This window comes from Ovis aries, chromosome 7, assembly GCF_016772045.2.
Source record: "Ovis aries strain OAR_USU_Benz2616 breed Rambouillet chromosome 7, ARS-UI_Ramb_v3.0, whole genome shotgun sequence".
Classification (NCBI taxonomy): domain Eukaryota; kingdom Metazoa; phylum Chordata; class Mammalia; order Artiodactyla; family Bovidae; genus Ovis; species Ovis aries.
The window spans coordinates 20,670,509-20,697,642 of NC_056060.1; the positions used below are offsets into that span (position 1 = coordinate 20,670,509).

General features: G+C 52.9%; 5 protein-coding genes across 9 annotated transcripts; 2 read left to right on the top strand and 3 right to left on the bottom strand.

Moving 5' to 3' along the window:
• Positions 1-212: 212 nt before the first annotated feature.
• On the bottom strand, positions 213-9,888 carry LTB4R (leukotriene B4 receptor). 4 transcript variants are annotated; one of them, XM_042252934.2, is made up of 4 exons: positions 9,735-9,888; positions 7,058-7,153; positions 6,617-6,703; positions 213-1,516 (listed from the first exon to the last, which is right to left on the bottom strand). In XM_042252934.2, the coding sequence occupies exon 4, from the start codon at positions 1,499-1,501 to the stop codon at positions 452-454; it is 1,050 nt and encodes a 349-aa protein (XP_042108868.1). In that variant the 5' UTR covers positions 1,502-1,516; positions 6,617-6,703; positions 7,058-7,153; positions 9,735-9,888; the 3' UTR covers positions 213-451. The 4 variants fall into 4 exon arrangements, with proteins under 4 accessions (XP_042108868.1, XP_042108865.1, XP_042108867.1 ...); XM_042252931.2 differs by lacking the exons at positions 6,617-6,703; positions 7,058-7,153; XM_042252933.2 differs by lacking the exons at positions 6,617-6,703; positions 7,058-7,153; positions 9,735-9,888 and adding an exon at positions 3,835-3,978.
• LTB4R2 (leukotriene B4 receptor 2) lies at positions 5,298-9,888 on the bottom strand. 2 transcript variants are annotated; one of them, XM_015096858.4, is made up of 3 exons: positions 9,735-9,888; positions 7,058-7,153; positions 5,298-6,703 (listed from the first exon to the last, which is right to left on the bottom strand). In XM_015096858.4, the coding sequence occupies exon 3, from the start codon at positions 6,681-6,683 to the stop codon at positions 5,607-5,609; it is 1,077 nt and encodes a 358-aa protein (XP_014952344.2). In that variant the 5' UTR covers positions 6,684-6,703; positions 7,058-7,153; positions 9,735-9,888; the 3' UTR covers positions 5,298-5,606. The 2 variants fall into 2 exon arrangements, with proteins under 2 accessions (XP_014952344.2, XP_027827386.1); XM_027971585.3 differs by lacking the exon at positions 7,058-7,153.
• On the top strand, positions 9,257-12,101 carry CIDEB (cell death inducing DFFA like effector b). Its single transcript, XM_004010298.5, has 5 exons — positions 9,257-9,379; positions 9,738-9,882; positions 10,778-10,927; positions 11,165-11,355; positions 11,535-12,101. The coding sequence occupies exons 1-5, from the start codon at positions 9,339-9,341 to the stop codon at positions 11,665-11,667; spliced, it is 660 nt and encodes a 219-aa protein (XP_004010347.1). The 5' UTR covers positions 9,257-9,338; the 3' UTR covers positions 11,668-12,101.
• NOP9 (NOP9 nucleolar protein) lies at positions 12,077-17,946 on the bottom strand. The gene is made up of 10 exons (XM_004010895.6): positions 17,602-17,946; positions 16,979-17,425; positions 15,954-16,064; positions 15,565-15,706; positions 14,695-14,887; positions 13,935-14,075; positions 13,427-13,552; positions 13,021-13,257; positions 12,701-12,806; positions 12,077-12,360 (listed from the first exon to the last, which is right to left on the bottom strand). The coding sequence occupies exons 1-10, from the start codon at positions 17,846-17,848 to the stop codon at positions 12,203-12,205; spliced, it is 1,908 nt and encodes a 635-aa protein (XP_004010944.3). The 5' UTR covers positions 17,849-17,946; the 3' UTR covers positions 12,077-12,202.
• Positions 17,947-18,028: 82 nt separating this feature from the next.
• DHRS1 (dehydrogenase/reductase 1) lies at positions 18,029-26,438 on the top strand. The gene is made up of 9 exons (XM_004010299.6): positions 18,029-18,264; positions 18,660-18,834; positions 20,012-20,155; positions 20,303-20,382; positions 24,254-24,386; positions 24,698-24,844; positions 25,393-25,462; positions 25,795-25,875; positions 26,048-26,438. Exons 2-9 carry the CDS (start codon positions 18,685-18,687, stop codon positions 26,182-26,184), a joined length of 942 nt encoding a protein of 313 aa, XP_004010348.1. The 5' UTR covers positions 18,029-18,264; positions 18,660-18,684; the 3' UTR covers positions 26,185-26,438.
• The last annotated feature ends 696 nt before the right edge of the window (positions 26,439-27,134 follow it).

The following is a 27,134-nucleotide window of genomic DNA, read 5'->3' on the forward strand; positions in this document are numbered from 1 at the left end:
GGCCAGCTCCTTCAGGGGTCTGCAGACCTGTGTTCTTCCAAGTATGATCTGCAGATTACCTTCCTCAGAATCTGGGTGGGAAGGTCTGATTTCTCTGTCTCTGTGTCCCAAAACTGAAAAGCACAGGAAACTAAAGGATGTGCCACTCTGCTATTGAGGAGCAACCAGGAGCACCCCAGTCCGCCATCATGAACACATCACACACACCCGGGTTGACCCAGTTTCAGACTTCAGTTTTAATTGTAAAGCTGCCTGTGGGGACCCGGTTCCCATTCAGCCCTGAGTTGTGCCCCTCCCCGCCTTCCGCTCCATTCTCCCACCAGCGTTCTCTTCCTGGGGGAAGGAGAGGGCTGGTCAAAAATTGGGTCAGGCCAGCGGGGAGGGCATTCCCCCTGGAGGAAAGCTACCGTCCTTGCACTGCGGCCACGCAGCAGGCCTAGTTGAGTTTGCTTCACTCGAGAGGGTTGGTGGAGGCAGTGAGGCTCTCGGCAGGGTCAGGCTCGGGAGACGCGGGGATGCCCCTTACCGTCTGGGCCAGGGTGCCCCCGCGACGGCTGCTGGACGCCTCGGAGCCGGTGCCCTCCAACAGCTTGGCGATGAAGCCCACACCGGCTGAGCGCAACAGGCCGCCCCCGGCGCACGCGTACAGCAGGGGGTTCACGCTGCTGCTCAGGAAGGCCAGCGTAATGAGCACGTGGCGGGCCAGGAGCAGCCGCTTACCCACCGGTCCGGAACCCAGGGCCTTGCCCACTGCCGCGCGGAACCCCTCGACCAGGTTCACCATGTGGTAGGGCAGCCAAAAGGCGGCGAAGGCCAGGATGATGAGCGCCACCAGGCGGCCGGTGCGGCGGCTGCGGCGGAAGCGCCGGGCCCGCAACCTGCGCCCAATGTCGCAGTAGCTGGCCACCACGACCAGGAAGGGCAGAAGGAAGCCGGTGATCACCTCGAAGAACAGATGGAAGGCCCGATGTCTTTCGCTGGGGTACTTCGGGAAGCAGGTCAGGCTCCTATTGTTCGATTCCAAGTGCACCGTGCGGTACAAGACGACGGGAGTGGCCAGCAGAACAGACACCACCCAGATGCCGGCCAGCACCCGCCAGGCGACTGCCTTGGTGCGCAGCTTCTGGGACACAAAGGGGAGGGCCACTGCCAGGGAGCGGTCCAGACTCATGGTCATGATAAGTAGGACGCTGGCATACATGCTGACTCCACAGACATAGTGGAACAGGCGGCAGCCGGACAATCCAAAAGTCCAGGTGCCTTGGGCCACAGAGTGGAGGAAAAAGGGGGCAGTGAGCAACACGGCCAAGTCGGCCAGAGCCAAGTGCAGCACCATCAGGGCAGTGACAGAGCGCTTCTGCAGCTTTGCCAGGATGCTCCACACCACAAAGCTGTTGCCAGGAAGCCCTACAGCCAGTGCCACTGACAGTACGATGATGACCAGCAGAGAGATGAAACTGACTCCTGATGAGGAGGCCGCTGCAGGGGATGTGGTGTTCATGGCTATAGCAAGGACCTGGAGAGTGAGGGCGACACGCGCATGAAGGAAGGGTCTCCTGACACTCCAGACACACCTAGTCTGGGCACTCGCATCCGTCTCCAAACGTCAGCACCATCAGATGCTGCTCACCAGGGAATACTACCCTCATCACCACCCACTGACCTGTCTTAAGGGGATCTGGCTGAGTAGAAAGATTAATTTCCGAACTGGGCCACAGAGCCCCTTCCTACCCATAGACCCAATTGCAAGATATACAGCAACAGCGGAAGCAGTATTTCTAGACCCGACAGCCTCCATCCCTCAGGAGACCCTAAAACCCAGAACCAAAGTGGAGGCTTTCCTTAACAATGCTGCACCTCTCAAAAGGCTAGCTCCTTTCCCCGACCACCACTCCACCCCTGCCAGACCCTCAGCCCACTCAAGTGCCACTGCCCTCTTCCAATCACCTACCTACTCACCCCAGAGGTGCCCAGGGTCCAACAAGAATAACAGGGACGGGGAAGATTTCGTGGACAGGAGACAAGACCAAGTCCTCTGAAGTTCCTTTACCACTGGTCAGCCTTCTTTGGAAGTCCTTTGGACCTTACAGCTGTGCTCCCTCCCCCCACCTCCCCTACTCCCAGGGTACTTACTTAAGGCTTTGCTGGGCACTGGTTGGAAGCTGGTGCCAATCCCAGGGTGAGGGCAGAATGGTGTAGCCTATCCCGAGATCTGTGCCGGTGCCAGGGGCCTGGCCTGGGGTCTGGGTGCTATCAGTTAAGTCAGCTAGAGAGGAAGTACCACAGAGCAGGGGAGGGAAGATGCATCTTCCTGAGGGTGGGGCGGAAACTCCTACCCGCTCCCTTCACTAGGTGGGGTGGAATAGTCTTTGTGTTCCAGAGTCCAGTGGGGAGGAGGACTCCTCAGGGGTGGGGCCAGAAGAGAAGCGCCCCAAAGGGGTAGTGAGAGAGGAAAGAGGAGGGAGGGGTGGGTAGGCTGAAGTGTGGCCTCAGATGCAGGTCTAGACTGAAGAATCGAACAGAATGATGAATTGTGTCATGCAGGAGGAGGGAAGGAAGCCAGAGAGGGGAAATGGACTCAGACTGAGAGGTCAGAATGTTGAGTATCTTTATATCTTCTGTGAACGATGTAGATTTTCAGATTAATAGGAAATGTGGGCTGGGGCTGTGGCTCAGTTCTGGGTTCAGGTCAGGTGACGTCATGACTTAAAGAGGACAGCACTCTGCCTTTGGCTTGGTTTCAAGCCGTGACTGGGATTTGGTGGAGAGGACCCCCTTCTAGCACCCTCCATCCCTCCCCTTATTTAAAAGAACTAGTTCCATTCTAGGTCCATCTCCCTTTTCTTTCGTAGAAGCCAAATGGTCTCTCTAGTATCACTGCTACTGCTATTGCTAAGTCGCTTCAGTCGTGTCCGACTCTGTGCGACCCCATAGACGGCAACCCACTAGGCTCCCCTGTCCCTGGGATTCTCCAGGCAAGAACACTGGAGTGGGTTGCCATTTCCTTCTCCAGTGCATGAAAGTGAAAAGTGAAAGTGAAGTCGCTCAGTCGTGTCCGACTCTTAGCGACCGCATGGCCTGCAGCCTACCAGGCTCCACCGTCCATGGGATTTTCCAGGCAAGAGTACTGGGGTGGGGTGCCATTGCAGAGAGTGACAATTTCTTCCCCTTCCTGAACCACTTGCCTTGCACTTGCCAGTGTGGCTATGCTGCCACATGAATTGACTTAAGATGTGGGCGCTGGGCAAGTAAGTCAGTACCATCTCTTTCCTACCTTCCCACAGCTGACTTCTGTCCCACCTTAAACACAGAGGGAAAGCAGAGATGAGCACAAGAAGCAGGTGTGAGAGAGGGGGAAAACCAGGAATGTGGAAAGCGAAACATCCCCCGAAAGGACCACTCTTCCCCCTCCCTGGAAAGAGGGCACGCTCCTCTTCTTGACTCTCCTGCAGAAGCTAGGAACCAAGAAGTCTAATCTTCAACCCAATCACTAGCTGCCTTGCTTCCCTTCCAACTCCACTTCTTGGAAAATATGCATAATGGTGGTAATGGGTAAGAGTGGAATGGTGGTCATTGAGGTCGCTTAACCTTTGTAGTGGCCCTAGCTTTCCTGCTTTGATAAAAGCCAGAGCAGGACTTCCCTGTGGTTAAGAATCTGCCTGCCAGAGGACATGGATTCAATCCCTGCTCCAGGAAGATTCCACATGCCAAGGGGCAACTAAGCCTGTGTGCCACGATTCCTGAACCCGAGCTCTAGAGCCTTTGAGCCACAACGAGAGAAGCCCCCGCAGTGAGAAACTCACACACCGCAACTAGAGAGTAGCCCCCACTCACCACGACTTGAGAAAGCCCGTGCACAGCTACGAAGACCCAGCACAGCACAAAATAAGTAAATTAAATTTTTTTAAGAAATAAAAAAAGAGACGAGCCAGAGCAGAGTTGACCCAGCAGCTATCAGCTAGAGGATATGATGAAAAGAAATGGGCTGAAACCGCAGCAGGAACTGGAGGCAGAGTTGAGGAAGAGCTTTCTGACCACAGACGGCCTGTGGGATGGGGAATGTGTAACAGAAGTTAGGAAGCCTCTGCTCTGGTGCGTGAGGACAGGAAGAAAGCCATGAAGTCAGTGTTTGGGGATAGAAGCTTCTGGCTCAGAGCTCTGGGGTCACCCAGAGGCCCCTTCTGCAGGAACTACGTTGTCTTTGCCTCCTCTTCCACACTGCTCCCCACCTCCATCGCTATGATCTTTCTCCCTTTGCCCCAGACTAGATGCTCTAACCATACTTTCTGCCCCACCCCCAAGTCCAGAGCTCTGTCCAACCCCAGTTTTGGTGGCCCTGGCCTGACCCTGAGGACTGGATTTCCTCTGACTTGACTTCTGCCTGGGTGGTGTGAACAGTCACAAAAGCAGAACCTAGGGTGATGGTCGGTGGGACCACTCAAGTAATCAAGCATTTAAGTTTGTTAGAGACTCAGGGGGCTGGGACAAGAGACTTGCAGTGCTAAAACTGAGAAAGCCCTAAGCAAATGGAGATGAGCTGGTTACCCTAGTGACCACAAGTGCGTGCACATGGACATCCCCTAAAAAGTACCCCATCCTACATTCCCAAACTCAAAATTGTCAGGATCCAGAACAGTTTTGAGACCTAGAGAGATTCCAAAAGATGGGAACCGAGAAGTACTGGGGGAGGTGAGGAACAGCTAGCAGTCTTGGGAGAAGCCAAGACTTGGCAGAGAGGAAAAAGAGAGAAAGGAGAAGTGGCATCTCCCTGAAAAATTCTTTTTGTCTTCCAGATATCCGCACTGTTCCTCATACCCCTCAACTCCAACCCCCAGAAGCCTCCTGGGTGAATGAGTGTCTGCTCCTGAGCTCCTTTTTTGAGTCCGGTTACCTTTTCAGGGAGAGTTACATTCAGAGAAGGTAAGTCTCCGACTTCAAGGTCCCTCCCTCACTGTTCCAACCACAAGACAGACAAGATAACTTTCCTTTCAAACCCTACAGACTGACTTTCCCTTCCCAGGGCCAGTTTCACACCCACTTAGCTCTAACAGACCTGGAGAATAGATCTTATCACCATCCCTCTGCCAATCACTCACACCTTTCCTTCCTCTTTCTCCTTTTATTTCCAGAGCGATTCTATGGGTTGGCTTGGGGGAACCAGGCCACCTGGGCTGGGGAGGACAGGTTAAGATGCCACCGAGGGCTTGCATGGCCCAGCCTTGGCCTGACCCAGCAGTGAGCTAGGTGAACACGGTGTAGTTTCACTCAAGTAGGATGAACCACTGGAGGGAGCACTCTTAAGCCATTCTGTAATGTATTTCACACAGTTTCACAGTGTCTTTCACAACAGCTATTGGCAACAAGTTAGCAGCTCTGGCACACTGGCACAAGCCAGCCTGCAGGTACATGATATTCTTTAACACGGGCCATCACCACTCCCAGTCCTGGGAGGAGCCTGGACCTGCCCCAGATGTATAATAATTCTGCCCAGAGAGATCTCAGCGCTGGCGGGAGAAGGATCCCCAAACCATCCAGATGGTTCCCTGAGTTCCAAGGGGCCGCTGGAAGGGAACAGGGAAGAGCAGGCCTGGTGGTAGGGTTTGACGTCAAGGGTCCCAACCCTGACTATCCTTCTGTGCTCCGCCCCCAGGGTCTCCATTGCCGCCGCCCCGCCCCACCACTTTGAGCCGAGGGGTAGCTCGGAGCTCCAAGGTCCCGTCCCTAGAGCGGCCGCCCCCTCGGGCTTCTCCGGAGCCCTCAAAGAGCCGCAGGAGGAAGCGGGGACCCGCCCGGGGCAGGAGATCCCCGGCGGTGAAGAGGTAGAGCACCGGGTTGACGCTGGAGCTGAAGAAGGCCAGAGCCGTGGTTCCGGCTCGCGCCGCCTGGCCCGCCCCGCCAAGCCTGGCGAAGGCCCCTTCGGGCGGAGCCAGCGCGGCGAGCGCCTGCAGCACGTTGACGGCATGGTAGGGGGCCCAGAGCAGGCCGAAGGCCAGCACGATGGCGCCCACCAGCCGGCCCACCCGCGTCACGCGCCGCCCGGCGCCCCAGCGGACGCCCCGCAGCCGCGCCAGCGTCACGCCGTAGCAACCGAGCACCAGCCCGAAGGGCAGCACGAAGGCGGTCAGGGTCTCCAGGCTCAGGTGGGCGGCGGCGTGGGCGGCCGACGGGTGGCACAGCTGGCACACACGGTCCGCCCCGAGGTGACGGTAGACGGCCGCCGGGGTGGCGAGCACCAGGGCGGCCAGCCAGACGGCCAGCAGCAGGCGGCGGGCCAGGGCCGGGCTGCGTAGCCGGGGCGCCAGGAAGGGGCGCGTGACGGCGAGGCAGCGCTGCAGGCTGAGCAGCCCGGTGAGCAGCACGCTGGCGTACATGCTGAGCGCGCACACGTAGTACACGGCCTTGCAGCCCGCCTGGCCCAGGGGCCAGGCCTGCCGGGTCAGGAAGGCCACGAAGAGCGGCGTGAGCAGCAGCACCGCGCCGTCGGCCAGCGCCAGGTGCAGCACGAGCGTGGCCGCCAGGGGGCGCCCTCGCGCGGACCGCCAGCCGGCCAGGCTCCACACCACAAAGCCATTGCCCGGCAGCCCCAGCAGCGCCGCCAGCAGCAGGAAGGCCGTACCCGTGGCCCGCGAGGTCTTCCAGCTCAGCAGCGTCTCGTTTCCCGGAGGACGGTAGCAGACCGACATTCCTCTGTCCTTCCGGGAGGCTGGAAAGAGTTGTGGGGCGCATTCAGGTGGGGCAGAAGCCCACGTTCCGCCTGATGGCCAGTGAGAAGGGACTGAGCATCCCCTACTCCTCTGCAGCCTGCCTCTGTTCTGTCTGGGGGTCTCTGTCTCTTCCCCCGCAGGACCCCAGCCCCAGCTCAAACACTACTTCTTGGAACCCATATCCCCTGCTGTCAGGCCACCTCCCCAGTCCTGACTTCCAGGCTGTCCCTGCCTCCACCTCCACCCTTCTCACCTAGCCTCTCCTTCTTGGTCCAGCCCCATTCCCTATATGTATATACCGCAGGGCAAAAGTGAGTGGAGGGGAGTAAGGTCTAGTGGGCAGATCTACTTACCCAGCTGGGCGGGACCAGGGTTGGGGGCTCTCCAGGGGCCTGGGGAAGCCCAAAGGCAAAGCGGCAGTGGGCAAGTTGTCTAAGTCTGTCCTGTGCCTGTCAGGTTGGCAGAGGGTGAGGCAGAAACAGGGAGGGACAAGGTGGGGCTCCTCTTGGGCCTTTCCAGGAGCCCTCCCTCACCCTGCTGCTTCCCATCACTAACTCGTCCAGGCATGTGAGAGCCCGCCTCCCCAAGAAACAGGATAGGCTGAGGGGGTGCAGATGAGGTTCCCTGGGTGTGTGGGTGAGTAGGGACCCTGCCGGATCCTGGCCCTGGGTCCTGCCTCTGCACTCATTTCCCCCCTGCAACACACACACACCCCCGGTTCTCAGCCCTCCCACCCTGCAGCTCTTACACTGTCAGGCGTCCCTTGCCAGCTCTCAGCAGAGAAGGCAACCCAACTCCTCATTCCCATAGCTGCTGTATCTTTGCCTGTTTTCGGACTCCTGACACTTAAGCCCCTCTTCCTCAGCTTCCTACCTACCCCCTCTCACCTCCTGCCTTGGGCCCTACTCGTCACTCCAGCCTCACGGCTCTCAGAGGGCTATCAGTGACAACTTTCAGTGTAAAGCATGGGGCTAAGTGCCTGGGGGGAGTGGGAGATGCACGGAGGTGTGACGGGCTTATAGGCTGCGTGCAGAGTTGTGACACACACCCATGAAGAGGCCACACTGCTGGGCTGCACCGGGATATGAGGTGAGGAAAAAGGAGAGGCTGCGGTGAGAGACACACTGGAAGGAAGCCGTCTCTGGGTGGTGAGGTCAGGCAAAACTTAGGAATGAAATTTGGCAGATTGATAACAGTGAGGGAAGAAGGAAAAAGGCTTCTGCCTGTTAACAGCCAGAAAGAGGCTCCTTGGGAGCCAGGACACCAGTATTAGTTTGGTTTCCCTCCCAGCAGAGCCTGAGTCGAGGGTGTGGATTCAGGTAATCCTGTCTCTAGGCGGTCAGCTCGGGAAGCCAGAGTGAGAGCAAGGGAAGGGGAAGAGGGGAGCCAGTAAGAGTGTGTTATTGTGTTCCTTCAGTGGGCTCCAGGAACCTCTGAGCACACGGAATACCTTCCCGAAAGACGGAAGGCAGATGTTTATGTCCAGCTCACCTTCCCCATTGTTTGAGGGTTGTCCTAGAGGCTATAATGCCCTGACGCACACTTGCAGCCTGTCCTGTACAGCTTCAGACAAGGCTCCTGGACAGTGTTTGTGTGATGTGTTCACTGACAGTGAGAGTCTGAGCTTCCACACAACTGTTATCACAACCACAGCTGAAGTGAGAGATGGGACACGGGATACCTAAAGTCCATTAAAGGAGGCATTTTCTCTGCCCCCAACCATGACTGTGCGTCCTGTCGCTCAGTCATGTGTGACTCTTTTCGACCCCATGGACTAGTCCACCAGGCTCCTCTGTCCATAGGGACCTCCTCCAGGGGATCTTCCTGACCCAGGGACTGGACCCACATCTGTCTCCTGCATTGGTAGGCGGGTTCTTTACCATTAGCGCCACCTGGGAAGCCCCCATCCATGACTCCTTCATGCTATTTATTGGCCAGTGGGAGGGAAAAGTGAGTGACTAATCCACTGTGACTGAAGCAGGCAGTTCTAGAGACGGAAGTCAGAGAAATGTTAAGCCAGCCCCTCCCCTGGACCACAGAAGGAAGAGCAGGGAAGCAGGAAGGCCAAGGTCCCAGACAAGATCCTGATGATCCTAGATCCATGGGTTACACCCCGTGGGTGCATACTGCCTCCTAACCTGTTTTCTCCAAGCCCTGCAGATCCTCAGCACAGCCTCCCTTTTCCTAAAACTGCAGTAAATGTTTTTTTCAGTAGGTGGCAGCACATACAAAGCAAAGCACATAACGCAGCTTTGCACAGATTGGCAGCTAGAAATTCCCTCCATATAAAGAAAAACACCAGAGATTACATTCCAGTTACATAGTTCCTGTTTACTCTCACATCACACACTGCCACCAGAGACACTCTCACAAAACCTCCATGGCTTTTGCCTGGCATCTGGGGACACAGTCCTTCCACCACCACGCCACACCCCCACCCCCAACTTGGACTTTGCCCTGTGTACTGGCCAGGCAGAGGGGGCCAGAGTCCAGGCTTGACTCATCCCCCTACTCACTGGGGCTGAGATCCCAGCTCTGTAACAGAAAACACCACCACTTCAGCTCCAGCCCAGCAGAGAAGCACCCAGCCTAGGTATCCAGGGAGAGGCTCCTCTCCGGGTCCCTCCCTCCACCATGGAGTACCTCTCTAACCTGGACCCCAGCGGCCTGCTCAGGTGACTCCTAACCCCCCACTCCACTCTCCAGCTCTGGGTATATGGGCAGAGCCACAACACTCCATTCAGCCTCTAGCTTCCTTTGTGCCCCTCCCCCTCCCTGCCACCACTTTTCACAGTGGGCTTGTCTAGACTCTGCCCCACACCCAGTCCCCCATTCTCCCCATTCCCCCGCCAGCCCCCCACGTCCTCCATCCCTGCTCGGTAGTCTTTTCCTCTCCCTGGGCTACTCTAATCTGCAAACCTAGAGCCTCTCTCCCAACTCTCCTAACGCTGCAGCTACCCCACCCATGCCCATCACCCCCAGTGCACTCAGCAGGCCTCTCACCCCTTCTTGACCCTCCTTCCCACCTACCAGGTCAGTATCCAACATGAGCGCCGATTTGGGCCGAAAGGTCTGGACCTCGGCTCCACCACCCCAGCGACCTTTCCGAGTCTGTGATCACAAGCGGACCACCCGGAAAGGCCTGACAGCCGCTACCCGTCAGGAACTGCTAGACAAGGCGAGTGAGTCAAGTCCCTGGGTGCCAAGAGTAGGGGCAGCCAAGGGGCTAGTCAAGAGAGAGAGTTTGGAATGATGAGCAGAAAGAGCTGTGGTTATTACATGGCTGCCCCTCCCTCTGAGGGCTGAAAGCAGGGAGGTCAGCCCGATGGCTTCTACTGCATTTGAGGCGATTTATTTTTTTTTCTAAGGAGCAAGCTTCTCTTTGGGGGTGGGGGAGGAGTGTATAGGGTTGGAGCAATACATTTCAGAACTCCAATGTATGGAACGGCAGTGTCTGACAGATCAAATTCAAATCCTGATTCTGCCGCTTCCTACTGTCAAATCTTGGGTAGGTATTCAGCCCATCAAAACTTCAGTTTCTTCATTTGTAAAAAGGAAACGATACAGCTGCCTCCTTGGGCTGTGGAAAGGTATAGCAGATAAGGTATGAAAGTGCTACAACAGATACTTGACCCTTGTGAAGACTCAAAAAGGTGAAAAGTCACCATTACTGCAAACAGCTCTGGAGAACTGTGAGGGTTGGGGAGAGTGAGCTGGGGTGCTGGAGATGAGACCCCATCATGGCAGGCCTTGTCAGCATAATACCTTAACCCCAGAGAACTTGGCTAGTTTTTCAGTTCCAAACCGGCAGGTGTGGCTTGGAAGCTGGGAGAGGTGACAGTGCCTGGCAGGAGCAAAACAGGACAAATGGGAAAACAATGGGCCCTAATGAGGGTTTCCCAACAACCAAACAACACTGTGAGCTGGAGCCTTCTGCAGGGACGCCAGAGAGCCGCGGAGAGCTGGGGTCAGCACCCAGCACCCAGGGCCCACCGCTGGGTGCTGGGTGCTGGGCAGAGACAGGGCACAGGATAAGCTCTGCCCCTCCCCTCCTGCTTCTTGCCACTGGGCAGGCTCTGGAGGCCCTGGCGCTGAGTGGAGCACTCACACTGGTGCTGGAGGAAGACGGGACCACCGTGGAGAGCGAGGACTTCTTCCAGCTGTTGGAGGATGACACGTGCCTGATGGTGCTGGAGCTGGGACAGCGCTGGAGCCCCCGCAGGGTGAGAGGCCCATACTGGGGCTGCAGTAGACCACTGATCCCTTCTGTCTCTCCCAAGCCTCTTGTCTTGCCTAGCCCTGATCTTGAGGGCAGAGGCAATGAGAGAGGTGAGGAGTTGTCAGACTCCTCATAGAGGACAAACAATCCAGGCAAGGGGCGGGGGGTCAGTGTCTGTCCCAGGGCTGATAGGGTTTAGTGGTGAAGCTTCAGTACACTGATGAGGGGGGGTGCCCTGCAGAGTGGGGTGCTGTCGTATGGCCTGGGCCAGGAGAAGCCCAAGCACAGCAAGGACATCGCCCGCATCACCTTCGACGTATACAAGCAGAGCCCTCGAGATCTCTTCGGCAGCCTGAATATCAAAGCCACATTTTACGGGCTCTACTCCATGAGCTGTGACATTCAAGGACTCGGCCCAAAGAAAATACTCAGGTCAGAGGCCACATGTCACACTTTTCCACCCCTACAGTTGCAGCTCCAACAATTCCTTTTCATGCCCCCCCGCCCCCCAACCCTGTTAGCTCTCCCTTGCAGAAAACCCCCGGCCTCCAGCCTGTGGCCGCCTCCCAGGCTCCCCCCACCTCTGACTTCCTCTTATCTCCACCCTGCAGGGAGCTCCTCCGATGGGCCTCCTCACTGCTGCAAGGCCTGGGCCATATGCTGCTTGGGATTTCCTCCACCCTTCGTCGTGCAGTAGAAGGGACTGAGCGGTGGCAACGGCAGGGTCGCCTTAAACCCTACTGAGAAGGGGGTCTGAGCTTCTGCCCCAGCCTCATTCCAAGAAACAGACTGTAAAGGACTGTGACAGCATCGAGCTTGGGGGCCTGCACAGGGCAGGCTGGCTAACTCACCTGATCTCCCCACTGTCCTCTGATGTGGTAACAACAGGCCTGTCGGCATGATTCTTCCATTCCCAGCCTACACCTGTTCCTGAAGAACACTATCCCTTCCTGACCATCGTTCCAGCCTCCCACTTACCCTGAATGGCCACAGCCTGTTCCCAGGTATCTGGATCCCATCCTGATTGCCACTACATCTAGAAGTCATTACCACTCCCCTGCTCCCCTAGGCTCCTCGGTGCCCTGAACAGAGGCCTCTCTAACCTCACCTTGAGATCTCTCTGTACCCTTCCCCCTGCAACATAACAAAAGTGTTTCCAATAAAAATATAAAAATGTTTATCGGTAAGACATTTGACTCCAATTTAAACTAGAACAGGGCAGGATAGATACTTCCTCTCCCCACCCCCCCATCAACATCCAGTCCCAGATCCGAAGCCCTCAGTCTTCAAGTATGGAGTTCAAGGCCCGCCTCCGCTTGGCCACCGCCCCCTGCTCCTGTTCCCAAGCCTCTCGACGCTTCAGGAAGGTAGTCAGGGCCACGTTTCGAGCCACATGGTGGCCAAAAGGGTCTCTTATCAGCTCCTGGTTCCGCTCCCCTGCAAAGGGAACCATTCATGTTCAGTATCACCATGCAGTCATCCCCCTAGGCTTGAAGAGACTCTACTTGGGGAGAAGGTCCCTCCATTTTTCTGGAACCCTGGGTCTACCCCAGGATAGAGTTAACACCTCACTGTCCAAATAACGGAAATGGGAGCGGAGGGCTACACAGAGGGGCAGACTACATGGAGGGGCAGGGGAGAGCAGACTGCTCAGAACCCACAGCCAAAACCACCCTTTTGAACTGAAGTCTCTGCTGAATTTAGGTCCACTCCCAGCCATTCAGCTTTTCAGAATAAGGAAAGAGAACGTTTGGAAAGGTCAAAACAAGGCGCTCACCCAGCTCAGCAGCAATTTCCTTCCGGGCCCCCAAGGCTGCTCCGCTCCAGATAGCATCTAGCACACGGCTGCCATGGCGACTACAGGCCAGCGCCACATAATGTCCCTGCGTTGAGATAAGTAAGATAGTGCCATCTAGGGCAGTCCATAAAAGGGTGTTGTTGGTGGGGATAGGGTGGGGAGGTGAAGTTAAGAGGCCAAGTTGAAGCAGTCTAGGAATTACGCATCCTCTCTGTGACTGAAGGCCCGTCCCGGGGAAAGCACACACTCTCCAAATGGAGGGATAGCAGAGGAATTAAAACAGGAGCCAAAAATCTAACCTTTAGGAGCTTTAGCACCCGGCGGCGCTGCTTGCGTGTCACGGAGGGGCTGGTGAGGACGGCATCGAGCACGTGGGAGCCGGCAGGGCTTTGGGCCAGAGTCAGAAGCTGCGGTCCTGTCAAGGCACTGAGACTTTGGAGTATGAGACAGGGCCTGGAGAAGTGCAGCAGATGCTGCAGCAGGAGAGACCCAAGAACTGTCACTTCCCCCAGGTCCCTGGCGGTGGCCATTTCCACCTGAGAGGACAAAGACGGGCAGTTAGGAGGCAGCCACCAAACCGCCACCTCACTTGGATGAAGCCAAGAGATCCCAGCGGCCTCACCTCGGTGGCGAGGCACTTCCTCAGCTCTGGGAGGTCTGGTTCCCAACTAGTCACAGGCTTGGCCTCTCCCCTACCTCACCCACCTGGTGCTCCATGGGCACTGCCCCCTCCTCCTCCGCCAGTCCATAGTACACCTCATAAGCCATCAAAGTGGCAAAGAGGGGCACACAGGCCACTTGCCGGGAAGAGGGCTCTGCACAGTGGAATGCCTAGAAGGGAAGACAGAACGTGATGAAGCTGAGAACTACCTTATCCGACACCTCGGCTTTCCAGCCAGGACAGGTGCCTGACTCCACAAGAACATAAGCTGCATGAGGAGAGGATCTTATCTTCCTTGCTGTATTCACAGCCTCCATATATATAATAGGGGCTGAATAAATATTTTTTCCTTAAAACTTCTTTCTTTGTCCGAGGAGACACTTTTCATTCCAGGGCCATGAGATGGCTCTGGCTTCATTTCCCCCATACCTGTGAACTCGCTGGGTATCAGATCCCATGGGTCCAGAAATACAACAACTGAAGATTAGCTAAATCCTAGCAGATAGAACTTGAACTCAGGGTACAAATGGGTTGCAGGTAACCCCCACTGACCTCCAACAACAGCTGCAGGACCTGGGCTTGGTGGGTCCCAACTCTGCGGCAGGCGCCAACCAGGGCAATGACTACCCCTGGGTGACCCTGGGCCAGCACAGCTTCCAGGGCGGGGCTCAGCTCCTCAAACACAGGGGACAGCTGAGGGGAGACATGGGATAAATAATTTGACATTCTGGTAATGGTGGGCTAAGTTATTCGATGAAATCTTCCTGCCAAAAGCAACTAAAAAGGTTAGGTAAAACATGGAAGCATTGGCAATAGCAAGACTTTGGTCTGGATGGATAAGGAAGGTCCAGAACAAAAGGATCTGTCTTAGAGGTGAGCCCTCACATGGAGAGGGGAAGGATAAGGGAGGACTAGAATTAAACCTGCCCTTCCATCCTAGCTCTCAACCCAGGGGATCCTGGCAAAGCATGCCTTGGCACTAACCAGCAAGGAGAAAGAGAAGCTACGAAAGCAGTTCTGCTGCTCGCATGGATTTGCAGCCAAGCACCCAGACACTAAGCAAGCCACGGAAGCTCAGGCTGAGAACTTGGATTAAGCCAATCTCCTACTGACATTGGCACCTGAGAAAAGCTAAAGCACATCCTTTCTGGGAAGAAGGCACCTTCACCCTAAGCTCTGGGAAGCCTCCAGGAGTGACTTCTCAAGGGGAAGGGCCAGCACGCTGTTGGAAATACAGAGGCATGTACACAATAAACCAAAGCCCAGTGAACAAGAACTAACAGAAACAGACTTGGCCAAGTTCTCAACTCACCAGCTCAGGGGTGGTGATAGCATCCAAGAAACGCTGCAAAGGGAAGTTGGCAATAGAATGTGCAGCCAAGGCCTGCAGCTGTCCTTGGAGGTGATCTTCAAAGAGGCTCTGGAGCCTTGGGGGCTCTGACACTAGCAGCACCTGCTCCAGGAGCCTGGAGCTTGTCTGATCTCGCAGAAACAGCAATAGGGGGCTGAGGACAAGGAGAAGACGATCAGGTAGTCTTCACTTTGTTCAAAATACTCACATCACTGGACTTACACGGTGATCATTTTGAAGCGTACTGAAATAGCAAATCACTACATTGTGTAACAGGAACTAACATAATGTTGTAGGTCAATTACACTTCAAGAACAAACGAACAAGGAAAAGAGATCAGATTTGTGGTTACCAGAGACAGGGGTCGGGGGGGGGGGGGGGGGGGAATTGGCTGGAGACAATCAAAAGTTACAAAATTCCATTTATAAGGTACATATATACTAAGGATGTAATGCATAACATAATAAATATAACAACACTACCGTACGTTATATACGAAAGTTATTAAGAAATTAAATCCTAAGAATTCCCATCACTAGGAAAAAAAATTTTTTTTTCTCATTTCTTTAATTTTGTATAAAAATGAGATGATGGATGTTCACTAAACTTATTGTGGTAACTGTTTTGTGAGGTAAACCAGTCAAATCATGCTGTATACCTTAAAATTATATAGTGCTGTATGTCAATTATATCTCAATAAAACTAGACAAAAAAGTAAAACAAAAAAATAAACACACACATACAGAGAATGGAAACAAACAAAATACCCACATCGTGTCATTCATTTCACATGGCCCACCACCTTGATCAATCCTGAGGCCCTGTCCATACCTGCCATCTGCTGAGGAATTCCGGCTACTCAGATAGCCAATCACAGCACTGCAGAGGTGGGCACAAAACTGGGGCAGCTTGCGGTGTAAGATCTGTAAGGCCACTTGAAGGCAGAAGCTGGATATCTTGTCAGTGATAAACACTGTGGGGGAGGGTAGAAATAATAAAAGTGGCTTTCCCCCAATCCAGACAACCTACACAACCTCAAACCTCAGGCAACAGGGTACAAGGGACTATGGAGACAAAGGGTCTAAATAGAGCCTTTACAACATCAAACCAGGCAAGATTTGAAAAAGAGACAAATAAGACCAATGGAAATAAGGGCCTTGTTTGATGATAATCCTCTCCAAAAAAGAAGGTCTGAGATCTTCCTCTATTTCCCTCCTTACCAGCAACGTCCTTTAGAAAGCAGGAGCTCAGGTTCTGAAGGCAATTCAAGAAGGTTTCAGGGACCTCAAAATCAGTTGGCTTACATTCCCGAGATGGGGCCTTTTGTGCTTCTGAAGGAAGATCAAGAACATATACAGTGGTGAGACCACAGACTGCCATCCTGAAGGGAGAAGAATCGCACAGCTGAATAAGGACGTGGCCTGGAGATGCAGAATGCATATGGTACAACTCAACGTCTCGTCTCATCTCCATGACTGAACTGAGACTCCGTTTCCCTTTTAATTTTTCTAAGGAACTTCAACGCATGGTCCATAGGAGACAGTCCAAACTCCTCAGTCAGGAATTCAAGGTGTTCCAAAATCAGGCCTCACCTAAACTCACTATCCTATTTTCCAATGTTTTTCAAAATGTAGGTCCGCTGCCTGTAAGTGTATTATAGAATCAATCTAGTGGGTCTCAACAAGCACTTTTTAATGTAACACACAGAATAAAATGAAAAAGGAGGAAATTCCCTGGTGGTCCAGTGGTTAGGGCTCTGCACTCTCACTGCAAGGGGAAAGGGTTTGATCCCTGGTTGGGTAATTAAGATCTTGCAAGCCACACACGGCACAGGAAAAAAAAAAGGGGGGGGAAGAAAATATCAGTGGGTTGTATGTAGAAGGGTCTTGCTTCCTGACCTTTGGCTTGAATCCAATATGTGTATATACACACACATGTATATTGAATGATGCTTGAAAATTGTTTTCTTACTGTGAGCTGTAGTTAAAAAAAAATTGAGAGGCAATGCTCAAGTGAATAACCTCTTCCACTTACCCCCATTCTTCTAACAGCTGTCCCCTAAACACACATAGGCATCCTCACCTCTGGGCCTCCATGCCCACTAATCTTTGGCCTGCTATATCCTTGTCCTAATTTCACTGCTAATTCTTCAAGGACATGAAGAAATCTTCTGCTTACTCTCTCCTTCTGAACTTCCTAAACTCTCCTTCCCTGGAGGTCCACACCCCTTTCTTGTAATACTTACCAGGTGACTGGGAGCCACGGTGCCTGGCTCTCTCAGACTCCAGAAGAGTCCCTCCCAATACCTGCAGCAAAGTTCTGACCACGAAGCTGCCATGTGTGTCTCCACAATAGAAAAGAAAATCATCACAGACCTCAGCAGCTAGTCCCAGGACCAGCTCCTCCAGGGTCTCCACGTGACCATCCTTCCCATCCTCCTCCTCCTCCTCCTCCTCTGCAGGGCTCCCTAGCAATCGAGGCAGCTGCAGCAAAGCGCTTTGCAAAACGTGGACCCCACATCGATGACAGGCCACAAAGCGCAAATTGGAGTGCAGAGCGGCCCATACTCGACACAACGGCTTCCGGGGGCTGAACCCCAACAGTTCCTGCAGCATCTCACTGCCAGTCCGGTTTGTGGCCAAGGCTAGGGCCTGAGCTTCCACTTCCTTCAAAACATTGTGCACCATCAGCTCTGAAAAAAAAACCAAAAAATACATTAAAGAGAATGAGAGGAGGATAAGGTTATGCCTTAGGGGAGATGAAACTAAGTCCTCACACCCTGGGGACCCACGAAATTGTCCTTAACTGTCTTGAATTTTATGCCCAACCAGTTCCTCCCTTGATCCCTCTCCCCAAGTTGCTCCCTACCTCGTTCTTCTCCCGTCTCTGGGGCCTCTTTCAGCGCGGACAGAGCCCGGCGGAAATACCCCAGAGCTTCTGGGCTCAGGTGAGGGTGCGCATCTGGGGCCGGCTCCGAACGCCCATCCGGAGGCGGGCAGGGATGTCGCTGGCTGCCTGGTGGGGGGCGCCCCGAGCCCTTGGCCCCGCGCCCTCGTTTTCCGCCAGCTGGGAACCGGCGCCCCCGTTTGTGGGGGGAACGCGGACCCAAGCCCATGGGTGCGTCGGGGCCGCTCCGCCCGGAAAAGCTGCCTTAGCCGCTGAGGGAACCTCAGTCAGCAGGGTGCGGGCCTGGGCCCGGCAGAGTTTAGACACGCCGGCGCGCTTAAGGCGCAGCATTATACGTCATAGCCTCGCGACGGCCTCTCTGGTGAAGGCGTGGCTGAGTCTCTGGATCGCCCCGCCCCGCTGGTGGGTCCTGGCCTCCGCCCCTTGTCCAGGCTCCTGCGTGTCGAACTCTTTGACCCGATCCTCCGAGTCTCCTGCGGAAACCGGACCGGAATGTGAACTTCCACTCGACCGTCGTCCTCTTGACTTCTTGTCCCGCCCCTGCGACCAGAATTAAAACTCCTCAACTTCGAGAACTTTGTGAGCCAGACGGCGCGAGGACTCCAGCGGCAGCACAGGTGGCAGGTATGGAGTTCGAGCTCCGTACACATCGGGCTCAGGGCCCCTGGGCCTCGCGCCAACCCTCCACGCAGAAGCCGCACCTCTGGGCAAGGGGCCTGAACTCCGTAGCTCAGGACTCTGCAAGACGTGCCGAGAGGGACTGCCCCGCCACAGTCCCACTCAGAGTCCCAGTAGGTGGCCGGCCTGGACAGCCCCACGCAGCCCCCTTCTTCCCTCCTTGGTCTCCCAAAAGGGACAGCTAACCTTGTCCCGGGCCTGCGCTAGTTATTCCTCTCAGAAACTTCTCTCCCCATCAAAGGATCTCAACCTTGGCTCCCCTTCCTACCTCTATCAGGATCGCCCCCCTCCGAATAACGCAGTCTGCAGGCTTCCCTCAGAGCAAGTCCTTGGTTCCACAGATTTAACCCGTTTGCTTGCTGAGTCATGCCAGCTACCATGAAGGGCCAGGTGTGCGTGGTGACTGGTGCCTCCAGGGGTATTGGCAGGGGCATCGCTTTGCAGCTCTGCCAAGCAGGCGCTACAGTTTACATCACTGGCCGCCACCTGGACACGCTGCAGGCCACTGCTCAGGAGGTGAGTGCTTCCTCTGGAGTCCCTGGGGGCAGAAACCACCTGAGGGAGCTCTTTCCATTAACTACTCCTCTTAATCCCTTACCTGAAACCAAAATATTCCTCAATAAACATGAACATTTATTCTAAGTGGGATAAGTAAACCCCATAAGTAACTTCAGATCAGGGCACATTTTGCCATTAAGTGAATTTTATGGAAAAAAAAAAAAAAACAACTTTATTTGAGAGCTTTAGGGATTTTGGAATTGCATTTCAAGAGTTGTGGACCTGTGCTCTTTCTCTTTTCTTGTTAAGATTTTATTGAATTGTATGTTTTCATTTGATTTTTCTACTGAATTTCAGTTAAATAAATTTGGGGGTGCCTTTTATTTGCTAGGCACTGGGTGAAACAGTGGAGTTACCAAATTTAGTTAGACATAACTTTTGCTCTGAAGTCTAAGGCAGAAATGGATCATTTCAATGTAATGTGAATACAGGAAGTGATGAGATGAAAGTAATGAATATGAACATGATAAGCAATAAGTGAGTCCAGAATGTACTAGAAAGGTGAGTGAGCAGTTAGGCAGGGAGGTCAGAGGGTGGGGCCCAGAGCATGAATCTTCAAGATATGAAGATTGTTCTTGAATAAATTCTTCTTCTTTCTCTGACGTTAGAGGAGGGGACACATTTGTAGAAGGTGAGGCAGAATAGGAAGTAGAGATAGTTCACGTCTGAGAGCTTTGTTTTTTTCATTTACCAGGCAGCAGTGTTGGTGGAGTGAGGGTAAGAAGGCTGGGATTGAGTTGAGATTCCAGATGAGTGGTGAAGGGTGGGAGCTAAGGGCACAAGAGATGGACATGACTAAGAATGAAGGAAAAGAACTCCTTTCTCAAGGAACCTCCAAGCCTATTTGTCCCTCGGCCTCCACATGCAGAGTAATACAGTGCCCTGAACATAGTAGACCTCAGAAAATGTCTGCAAATTTTAAACCCGGGATTCCCTATCCCGCTTGCCCTACGACAGGACCTAGCATCACTGAAACTCCTCAAACAGACACCAGAGGGCAGTATTGCCCACCATGTTGCCTCAGCTCCTGCCTGAGTCCTAGAACTGCCTTAGCTCCCACCTTGGGGCTGACGGGAGCTGAGTTCTGTCTCACGTTGTGCAACTCGGAGCTCATATCCCTTCTGTCCCTCTCCAGGCGCAATCCCGGGGAGGCCGGTGTGTGCCCGTGGTATGTGATTCAAGCCAGGAGAGTGAAGTGCGAAACCTGTTTGAGCAGGTGGATCGAGAACAGCAAGGACGTCTGGATGTGCTGGTCAACAATGCCTATGCTGGGGTCCAGGTGCTTTTCGAACTTTGACCCCAGCTTCACACTTCGGACCTCCCCCTCTGAGCTCTGAGTCCTCATCCCCACTGGTTGTCCCTTCCATTATCCAGCCCCTTCTTGCCTCCAGAGCATACTATTCATCTCTCTCCCTGTGCCTTCCAGTCGATCCTGAACAACTCCAATAAGTCATTCTGGGAAAGCCCCGCCTCCATTTGGGATGACATCAACAACGTTGGACTCAGGTAGGTGCTTCCCCGGCCACCCACCTAAGAGCCTGGGCTCCCGTCAGTCACTCAGCCAAACATTAACAAGTGTCCTCTCCTTTTCCTTCTGATCTCCTCATCTCCTTCTTCTCCCATCTGTTCTATTTGTCCACTGACCTCTGAAGAAGTTTCAACCAGGTGAATCTGGACCCAGGAACGTCAACTTCTGCCTTGTTTCTGTCAGTAGTTTTCATCTGAACTTGCCCTTGCCGGCTCTCCTGTCTCACTCTCTGCTTGTCCAAATGCATGATCCATAAGGAAGCCTCTTTCCTTCGGTAAAGCATGCCACCTATAGTCGGTATGTCCAAACATGGCTAGAGGAAAGAATTGTTTTGTTTTAGATCAAAAGAAGGTCAGTGAGGAAGATTGAGTGCCAGCCATCTTAGTCTTCCCCTCTTCACTCCAGGCCTACAGGCAAGAGTGTTCCAGGTGTGAGTAGAGAGGGCAGGGGTTTCACCTACATCTGGAAAAGGAATGAGATGAAACAGCATTTACAGCTCACCCAGCATGACATACATCCTTCAGGTCTGTGTTTATTGTTGGGAAGAGGGCACCTCTCAGAAACTATCCTGCATGGATGTGATCAGCCACCTGTGGGAGTCACCCAGAGATTATATGCAAATCTACATCTAAAGCATCTAAGGATGCCCTCAGCTTCTAGTGGCAATCCCAGGGAAGCAGGATTACAATCCACTTGTCATTTCCAAAGTGGAATAAATGTTGTGAGGAGAGGGAGATGGTCAACCAAGAGTCAAGAAAACCCAAAGAACTAGAAATTTGCAAGACCCATGTCCTTAGCTCTCTAAAGAGAGGGGCCTTCCACACTCTCATCTCTTGCTGGTCAGGGTTTTGAGCCTGCAAAGCAAAGGCCCAGACCCTGGTGCCAGAGCCCTGATGAATTCTCCAAAGCGAAGGTTACTCTGGGACCCTGCTGGAAGCGCACCAACACCTCCTCTCACCTCTCACACACATACTTGTGCCTTTCCTCTGCATTGCCTGAGGCTGGCCTTCTTTTTGATACCATAACTCACTCTACTTGTTTTCATTTGAAGTGTCCTGTTTCCTGTGCAAAAGAATTGTTTTTCTGGTTATCAAGTATTTTTTTTTAAATATACCGTGTAGACCAGTGTAATCATATTCCCCTAGTCACCACCCCTCTCTTTTGCCCGAGATATTGTTGTTGTTGTTTAGTCACTAAGTCATGTCTGACTCTTTTGTGACCTCATGGACTATAGCCTGCTAGTCTCCTCTGTCCGTGGGATTTCCCAGGCAAGAATACTGGAGTGGGTTGCCATTTCCTTCTCCAGGGGATCTTCCCGACCCAGGGATCGAACTGACATCTCCTGCATTGGCAGGTGGATTCTTTACCACTGAGCCACCAGGGAAGCCCCCAAATATACTGGGTAGATTAGTATAATCTTATTCCATAATCACCAACCCTTCCTCTTTTGCCTGAGATATAGCTGCTGTTAATAGCCTAGTATATATTCTACCATTCATTTAAATATTCCACTGGGAAGAGATACCATAATTTATCTAACCCCTTATCTGTTGCAATAGTGGGAAAAAATTAGGCTAAAAAATATGTACCTCAGAGATTTTAGTAAACATTATCAAACTGTCCAAGACCCCACCAATTTATAATCTCAGATCGATGAAGGAGAATATCTGTTTCCCCATGTCCTCTATCATACTAGACAATAACGGGCCACAAGGTCAGGCAAGTTTGGTCATTCTAATAAGCCAAAGATATCTGAAGGTGTTTTTTAAATTCACATTTCTCTATTATTTGTGAAGTTGAGCTTTTGTTTTTTACATTTGTATCGGTTCTTTATTCTTTCGTGAGTTGTGTTACTAAATTATTCTTTTCACATCAATTTATAAGATGCCTTTGTAGAATAGATCCCTTTAATGTGTATTTTACAAATATCTTTCCCAATTTATTACTTGTTACTTGCCTGCATGCTTTCCTCAGCTCTCCAAACGTACTTAAATGTGTATACATGTATGTATTTGTATATCTACGTATATACATGTCTTAATGTATAAGTCGTTTATATCTTGGTGTGGTACTGACACAAGCTTCCCCATGGTAAAGCGTCTGCCTACAATGCGGGACACCTGGGTTCAATCCCTGGGTCGGGAAGATCTCCTGGAGAAGGGAATGGCAACCCGCTCCAGTATTCTTGCCTCCCCCCTCCAAAAAAGGGGCTCAAAGAGATATTGGAGAAGGAAATGGCAGCCCACTCCAGTATTCTTGCCTGGAGAATCCCATGGAGGAGCCTGGTACGCTACAATCCACAGGGTCGCAGAGTCAGACACAACTGAGCAAATTCATTTATTTAATTTATTTATTTATACTTTCTTTTATTGCTTTTAGGCACTCATTTTTTTATACCCAGGTATTTTGGGACTGCATTTTAAAGCAATAAATGAGGTAGAGAACCCATCCCACCCACTAAATAACTGACTGTGCATACATGCTAAGTCACTTCATTCATGTCCAACTCTGAAGTGGGCTGTAGCCCGCCAGGCTCCTCTGTCCTTGGATTCTCCAGGCAAGAACATTGGAGTGGGTTGCCATGCCCTCCTCCAGAGGATCTTCCTGACCCAGGGATCAAACCCACGTCTCTCATGTCTCCCGCACCGGCATGCGGGTTCTGTGCACCAGTGCCCCTGGGGAAGCCCAAATTATGTGTTGGCCAGATGTTCGTTGTTCGGCCTCTCAGTCATGTCTCCAAGGGTCCTCTCAGCAACTGTCTCTCCCTGTGGGTTTGAAATGTCCCCTTACTAACTGCTGGATTCTTCTCTACACTTGGATTACCTATTGAGTATTTTGTTTCATTGACGTATTTAGGTATTATAATGCCAGTCCTGAATTCTTTTTAAAAAAAATATCTACTTATTTGGCTGAGCCAGGTCTTAGGTGTAGCAGGCGTGATCTTCGACCTTTGTTGCAGCATGTGGGATCTACGTGGGGTCTAGTTCCCTGACCAGAGATTGAAACTTCTACATTGGAAGCTCAGAATCTTAGCCAGTGGACCACCAGGGAAGCCCTCTGCATTCTTTTACGTATTATGTCATTGTACATTTTATGGCAGCATATCCCCCTCACCCACAAGATATTAATCTTCCTTCTTCAGAATTTTCCCGGCTATTTTCACACATTTATTCTCCTTGACCTTTAGATTATGATCAATTTCTCCAGAAGTCTTGAGATATAACTCAAGTTGAGTCTGCGGATTAATTTAAGCAGAACTCAAGCTTTACGTGTTGGTTCTCCTGAACAGGTTCTGTCTGTACTTGCTCTTTTTTTACATATTTAGGTAAGAAGTGGATTATTCAGAGAGAAACACAATCCACACATAGAGTGTGGGCCATCTCAGAGGGAGAGAGCGGCCTGTATTCTTTTATGTTAAATAGAACTTCATAGTTTTTCCTTGTAGATCCTATGTGTTTATTATATTCTATCCCCCCAAGCTCTTTTAGCTTTGTCATCACTGACATGGCAGAGCACTTTTCTTCTGCTACAGTCTTCTAAAATTGCCATTTCTCCTCTTTCGGTGGTTACTTTTACCTGTGGGTTTCTTAGAATGTGGCCTCAGGCCCTTGGTTCACGATGTTGGCGGCCCTGTTGATGAAGGAAATGGCAACCCACTCTAGTATTCTCGCCTGGAGAATCCCATGGGCAGAGGAGCCTGGCTAGCTACAGTCCGTGGGGTCGCAAGAGACGGACACGACTTAGTGACTAAAGCACCACCACCACCTGGCTCAGACGCCACTAGGGGGCAGAAGAAGCTTCTTGAGACAGCCCTGACGTGGTTCATTTCTTCTCTGCCCCACCTTCTAGAGGCCATTACTTGTGTTCAGTGTATGGGGCTCGGCTGATGGTACCAGCTGGCCGGGGGCTCATCGTGATCATCTCCTCCATTGGGGGGCTGCAGTATCTCTTCAGCGTTCCCTATGGCGTGGGCAAAGCTGCGGTGAGGACCCACTGGCACAGGGATTGGGGTAGACAGTCACGGTTCCCAGAGCTCAGGAGAAATGGTCCTTGGTGGTCCAGGCGGTGAGGCTGATTGGCCCTCCCCTCTTCCTCTGCCCCTATATAGACAGTTCCTTAGCCTGGGCTCCTCTCAGCTGGCCGGCCAGTGTGCTGGGGAAGGTGGATAGCTAAGACCGGGCTCCTGGGAAGGCCAGGGGTTGGGGGCATCCTCGGTGGAAGCAGGCAAGGCAGGAGAGGGAGGTCACACGACCAGGTGCCTTGACTCCCACCCGGCTTTCTGTCCCTCTGCAGTGCGACAGGATGGCTGCGGACTGTGCTCAGGAGCTGCGGCGTCACGGGGTCAGCTACGTGTCTCTGTGGCCGGGGATGGTGCAGACAGAGCTGCTGAAGGAGCGCATGATGAAGGAGGAGAATGCTTCAGATCCCCTGATTAAGCAGGTGGCCAAGGGGAGGGCGAGGGTGGCAGGGAATACAAGGAACCAGTCTTTCCCTCCCCAAAGACAAGACATTAACAGCAACAAAGAGTAGATACCAGGGCTCGAGGGGCAGGCGCAGGGCTGAGCACTGACGCACATTCTGTCCTTCACTCCGTAAGGGAGATGGTAGCTCCATTTTACAGATTGGGAGACTGAAACTCAGGGAGGTTAAGAAACGTGCTACAAGTCACATATCCTGTAAGTGGAAAGACTATCCACCTCCAGAGCCCATAGTCTTGACCTCCACTCTGAACTAATCTAGAAGGCCCAGATACAGGTGGCATCCCCATATTCTTCCACTTAGGAAAGGCAGAAAGGCAGTGGGTACCAGTACGCGGTTACAGGGCTCACGGATGTGGGAAGGAGTGATTCCCATACCTTCCCAGATGCTGAGTCCTGCAGGTGCAGTGACAAGGGCCTCCCTCTCCTGAAACAAAAGCTGAAAGCAGGAAAGGGACTTGGGCAGTGCTCTTGGAAATTAACCCTTCACTCTCTGCCCCTGTATTTCAGTTCAAATTTCGTTTCTCATCCGCGGAGACCACAGAAATGAGTGGCAAGTGTGTGGTGGCGTTGGCAACAGGTGAAAAGGTTGGGGGCAGCTGGTAACAAGGAAGGGCATGGAGGATCTGCAGGGTGGTAGCCACTGGTTCTGGGTCCTGAGCCCAGAATATGCCCTTCTTTTCTATGGCTTCTGGACACCCAAAGGGTCCGATGCCCAGTTTGAGGTGTGGGAGCCTCAAAACGGATCCTGGAAACAGTGGCCAGGAGCCAGAGGCCCAGAAACCTTCCTAGGAACAGAAAGAAACAAATATGGGCTCTTAAGTCTGTCTTGGTGATGCCCTGTGCCATTGGGCCCAAGCCTTGTCACCCTGGGCCATTCGCAGGCTGTCTCAGCTGTCTGTGTGCCCACAGATCCCAACATCCTGAGCCTGAGCGGGAAGGTGCTGCCGTCCTGTGACCTCGCACGGCGCTACGGCCTGCAGGATGTTGATGGTAAGAGCTCTGGCCCAGCAGCCAGCCTGAACCTCTCTTCCTTCTGTTTCTAGCTCACTCCTCCCCATCTCCCTTCCTTCCTCACATTCCACTCGGTCTCTGCAGCCACATGGGGGTGTCTGAGGAATGGGAAACAAGGATCTAATCCTTCTCCTTTTCCTGTGGTCCACAGGCCGCCCTGTCCAGGATTATTTGTCTTTGAGCTCCGCCCTCTCCCATGTCTCCAGCCTGGGCTGGCTGGCCTCCTACTTGCCTGGGTTTCTCCGGGTGCCCAAGTGGGTCATGACCCTCTATGCTAGCAAGTTCTAACCCTGCTGGCCTCACACAATTCTTCTTCCCTTTGGACTGAGTGGTTGGTCTATCTCATTTGGAACACAGCCGCCTTCCCCGCCTACCTACTGCACACCACTGATCTGAAGAGAAGCCTCTGCTGTGCCCTGGTTGAGCCCTGGGGGCCTTTATAGGTCCTTCTTCAGGCCTTCCTTAACCCTGCATTTTACTTTTTGTCTGAACACTGAAAAATGTTCTAGGGGCTAATAATAAAGCTCTCATTTCTCCTTCAACTCATTTTCGAGTGCTTATCCTTTGCTCAGCAAGGTGGTAGGCACTTTAGAGGAAGACCTAACAATATGCAACATGTTGAGGCTCTCAAGGAGCTGCATCCACAGGACAAGGCCCCTTTCCTCCACATCTGCTCCTGCTCTTCCCTACAGAGCTGCCCATCCCATGCCCCAGCCAGAAGCAGGCACACCCCCTTTCCTCACTGCTTTCCCATGCCCTCATTCCGCTGTCTCTTCAGGGATGCCCACTGCCTTCTAGCTGGGCCTGATCCCAGGGTGAGGCCCAATCCAGGGAGGGCACAGTCCATGATGTTCAGGACTTCCTGGAATTGGGGAGGAAAATCCCAAGGGAGAGGCAGAGGACTAGTTGAGGGCACCGACACACTCGCATTCTCCCTCTTGGGATGACACCCCAGGAATTGTTTCCTGAAGAACTGGTCACAAGAGCCTTTCAGGGCTGCCTTCCCCACTTGGGGGTCTGTCCCAGCCTGAGGCAAGGCAACAGCGGGTATGTTCCAAGGAGGAGCCAAAGGCCGCTTTGAGGCCACCTTCCCGCCAGCAGCTCCACGGTCATCAAGCTAATGGGAGAGCTACTATAAATCAGAGTGGCAGAAGCCATTTCTAATCTTCCAAAAAGGCAGGGGGAGAGCCGAGGCTTCCCGCAGCTGCCCACAGAGCCTATGGGAGCTGCAGTCTTCC

Coding starts and splice junctions, on each gene's coding strand:
- NOP9 (XM_004010895.6), bottom strand. CDS start 17,848: ATGGGCTTGGGTCCGCGTTCCCCCCACAAACGGGGGCGCCGGTTCCCA. Junction 13,553..13,934: donor TCCTGCAGCTGTTGTTGGAG/GTCAGTGGGGGT, acceptor CTTCCCTTCTAG/GCATTCCACTGTGCAGAGCC. Junction 13,258..13,426: donor CAGTGCCCATGGAGCACCAG/GTGGGTGAGGTA, acceptor TTGTCCTCTCAG/GTGGAAATGGCCACCGCCAG.
- LTB4R2 (XM_027971585.3), bottom strand. CDS start 6,683: ATGTCGGTCTGCTACCGTCCTCCGGGAAACGAGACGCTGCTGAGCTGG.
- CIDEB (XM_004010298.5), top strand. CDS start 9,339: ATGGAGTACCTCTCTAACCTGGACCCCAGCGGCCTGCTCAG. Junction 9,380..9,737: donor GACCCCAGCGGCCTGCTCAG/GTGACTCCTAAC, acceptor CCCACCTACCAG/GTCAGTATCCAACATGAGCG. Junction 9,883..10,777: donor GTCAGGAACTGCTAGACAAG/GCGAGTGAGTCA, acceptor GCCACTGGGCAG/GCTCTGGAGGCCCTGGCGCT.
- DHRS1 (XM_004010299.6), top strand. CDS start 18,685: ATGCCAGCTACCATGAAGGGCCAGGTGTGCGTGGTGACTGGTGCCTCC. Junction 18,835..20,011: donor TGCAGGCCACTGCTCAGGAG/GTGAGTGCTTCC, acceptor GTCCCTCTCCAG/GCGCAATCCCGGGGAGGCCG. Junction 24,845..25,392: donor CAGATCCCCTGATTAAGCAG/GTGGCCAAGGGG, acceptor CCTGTATTTCAG/TTCAAATTTCGTTTCTCATC.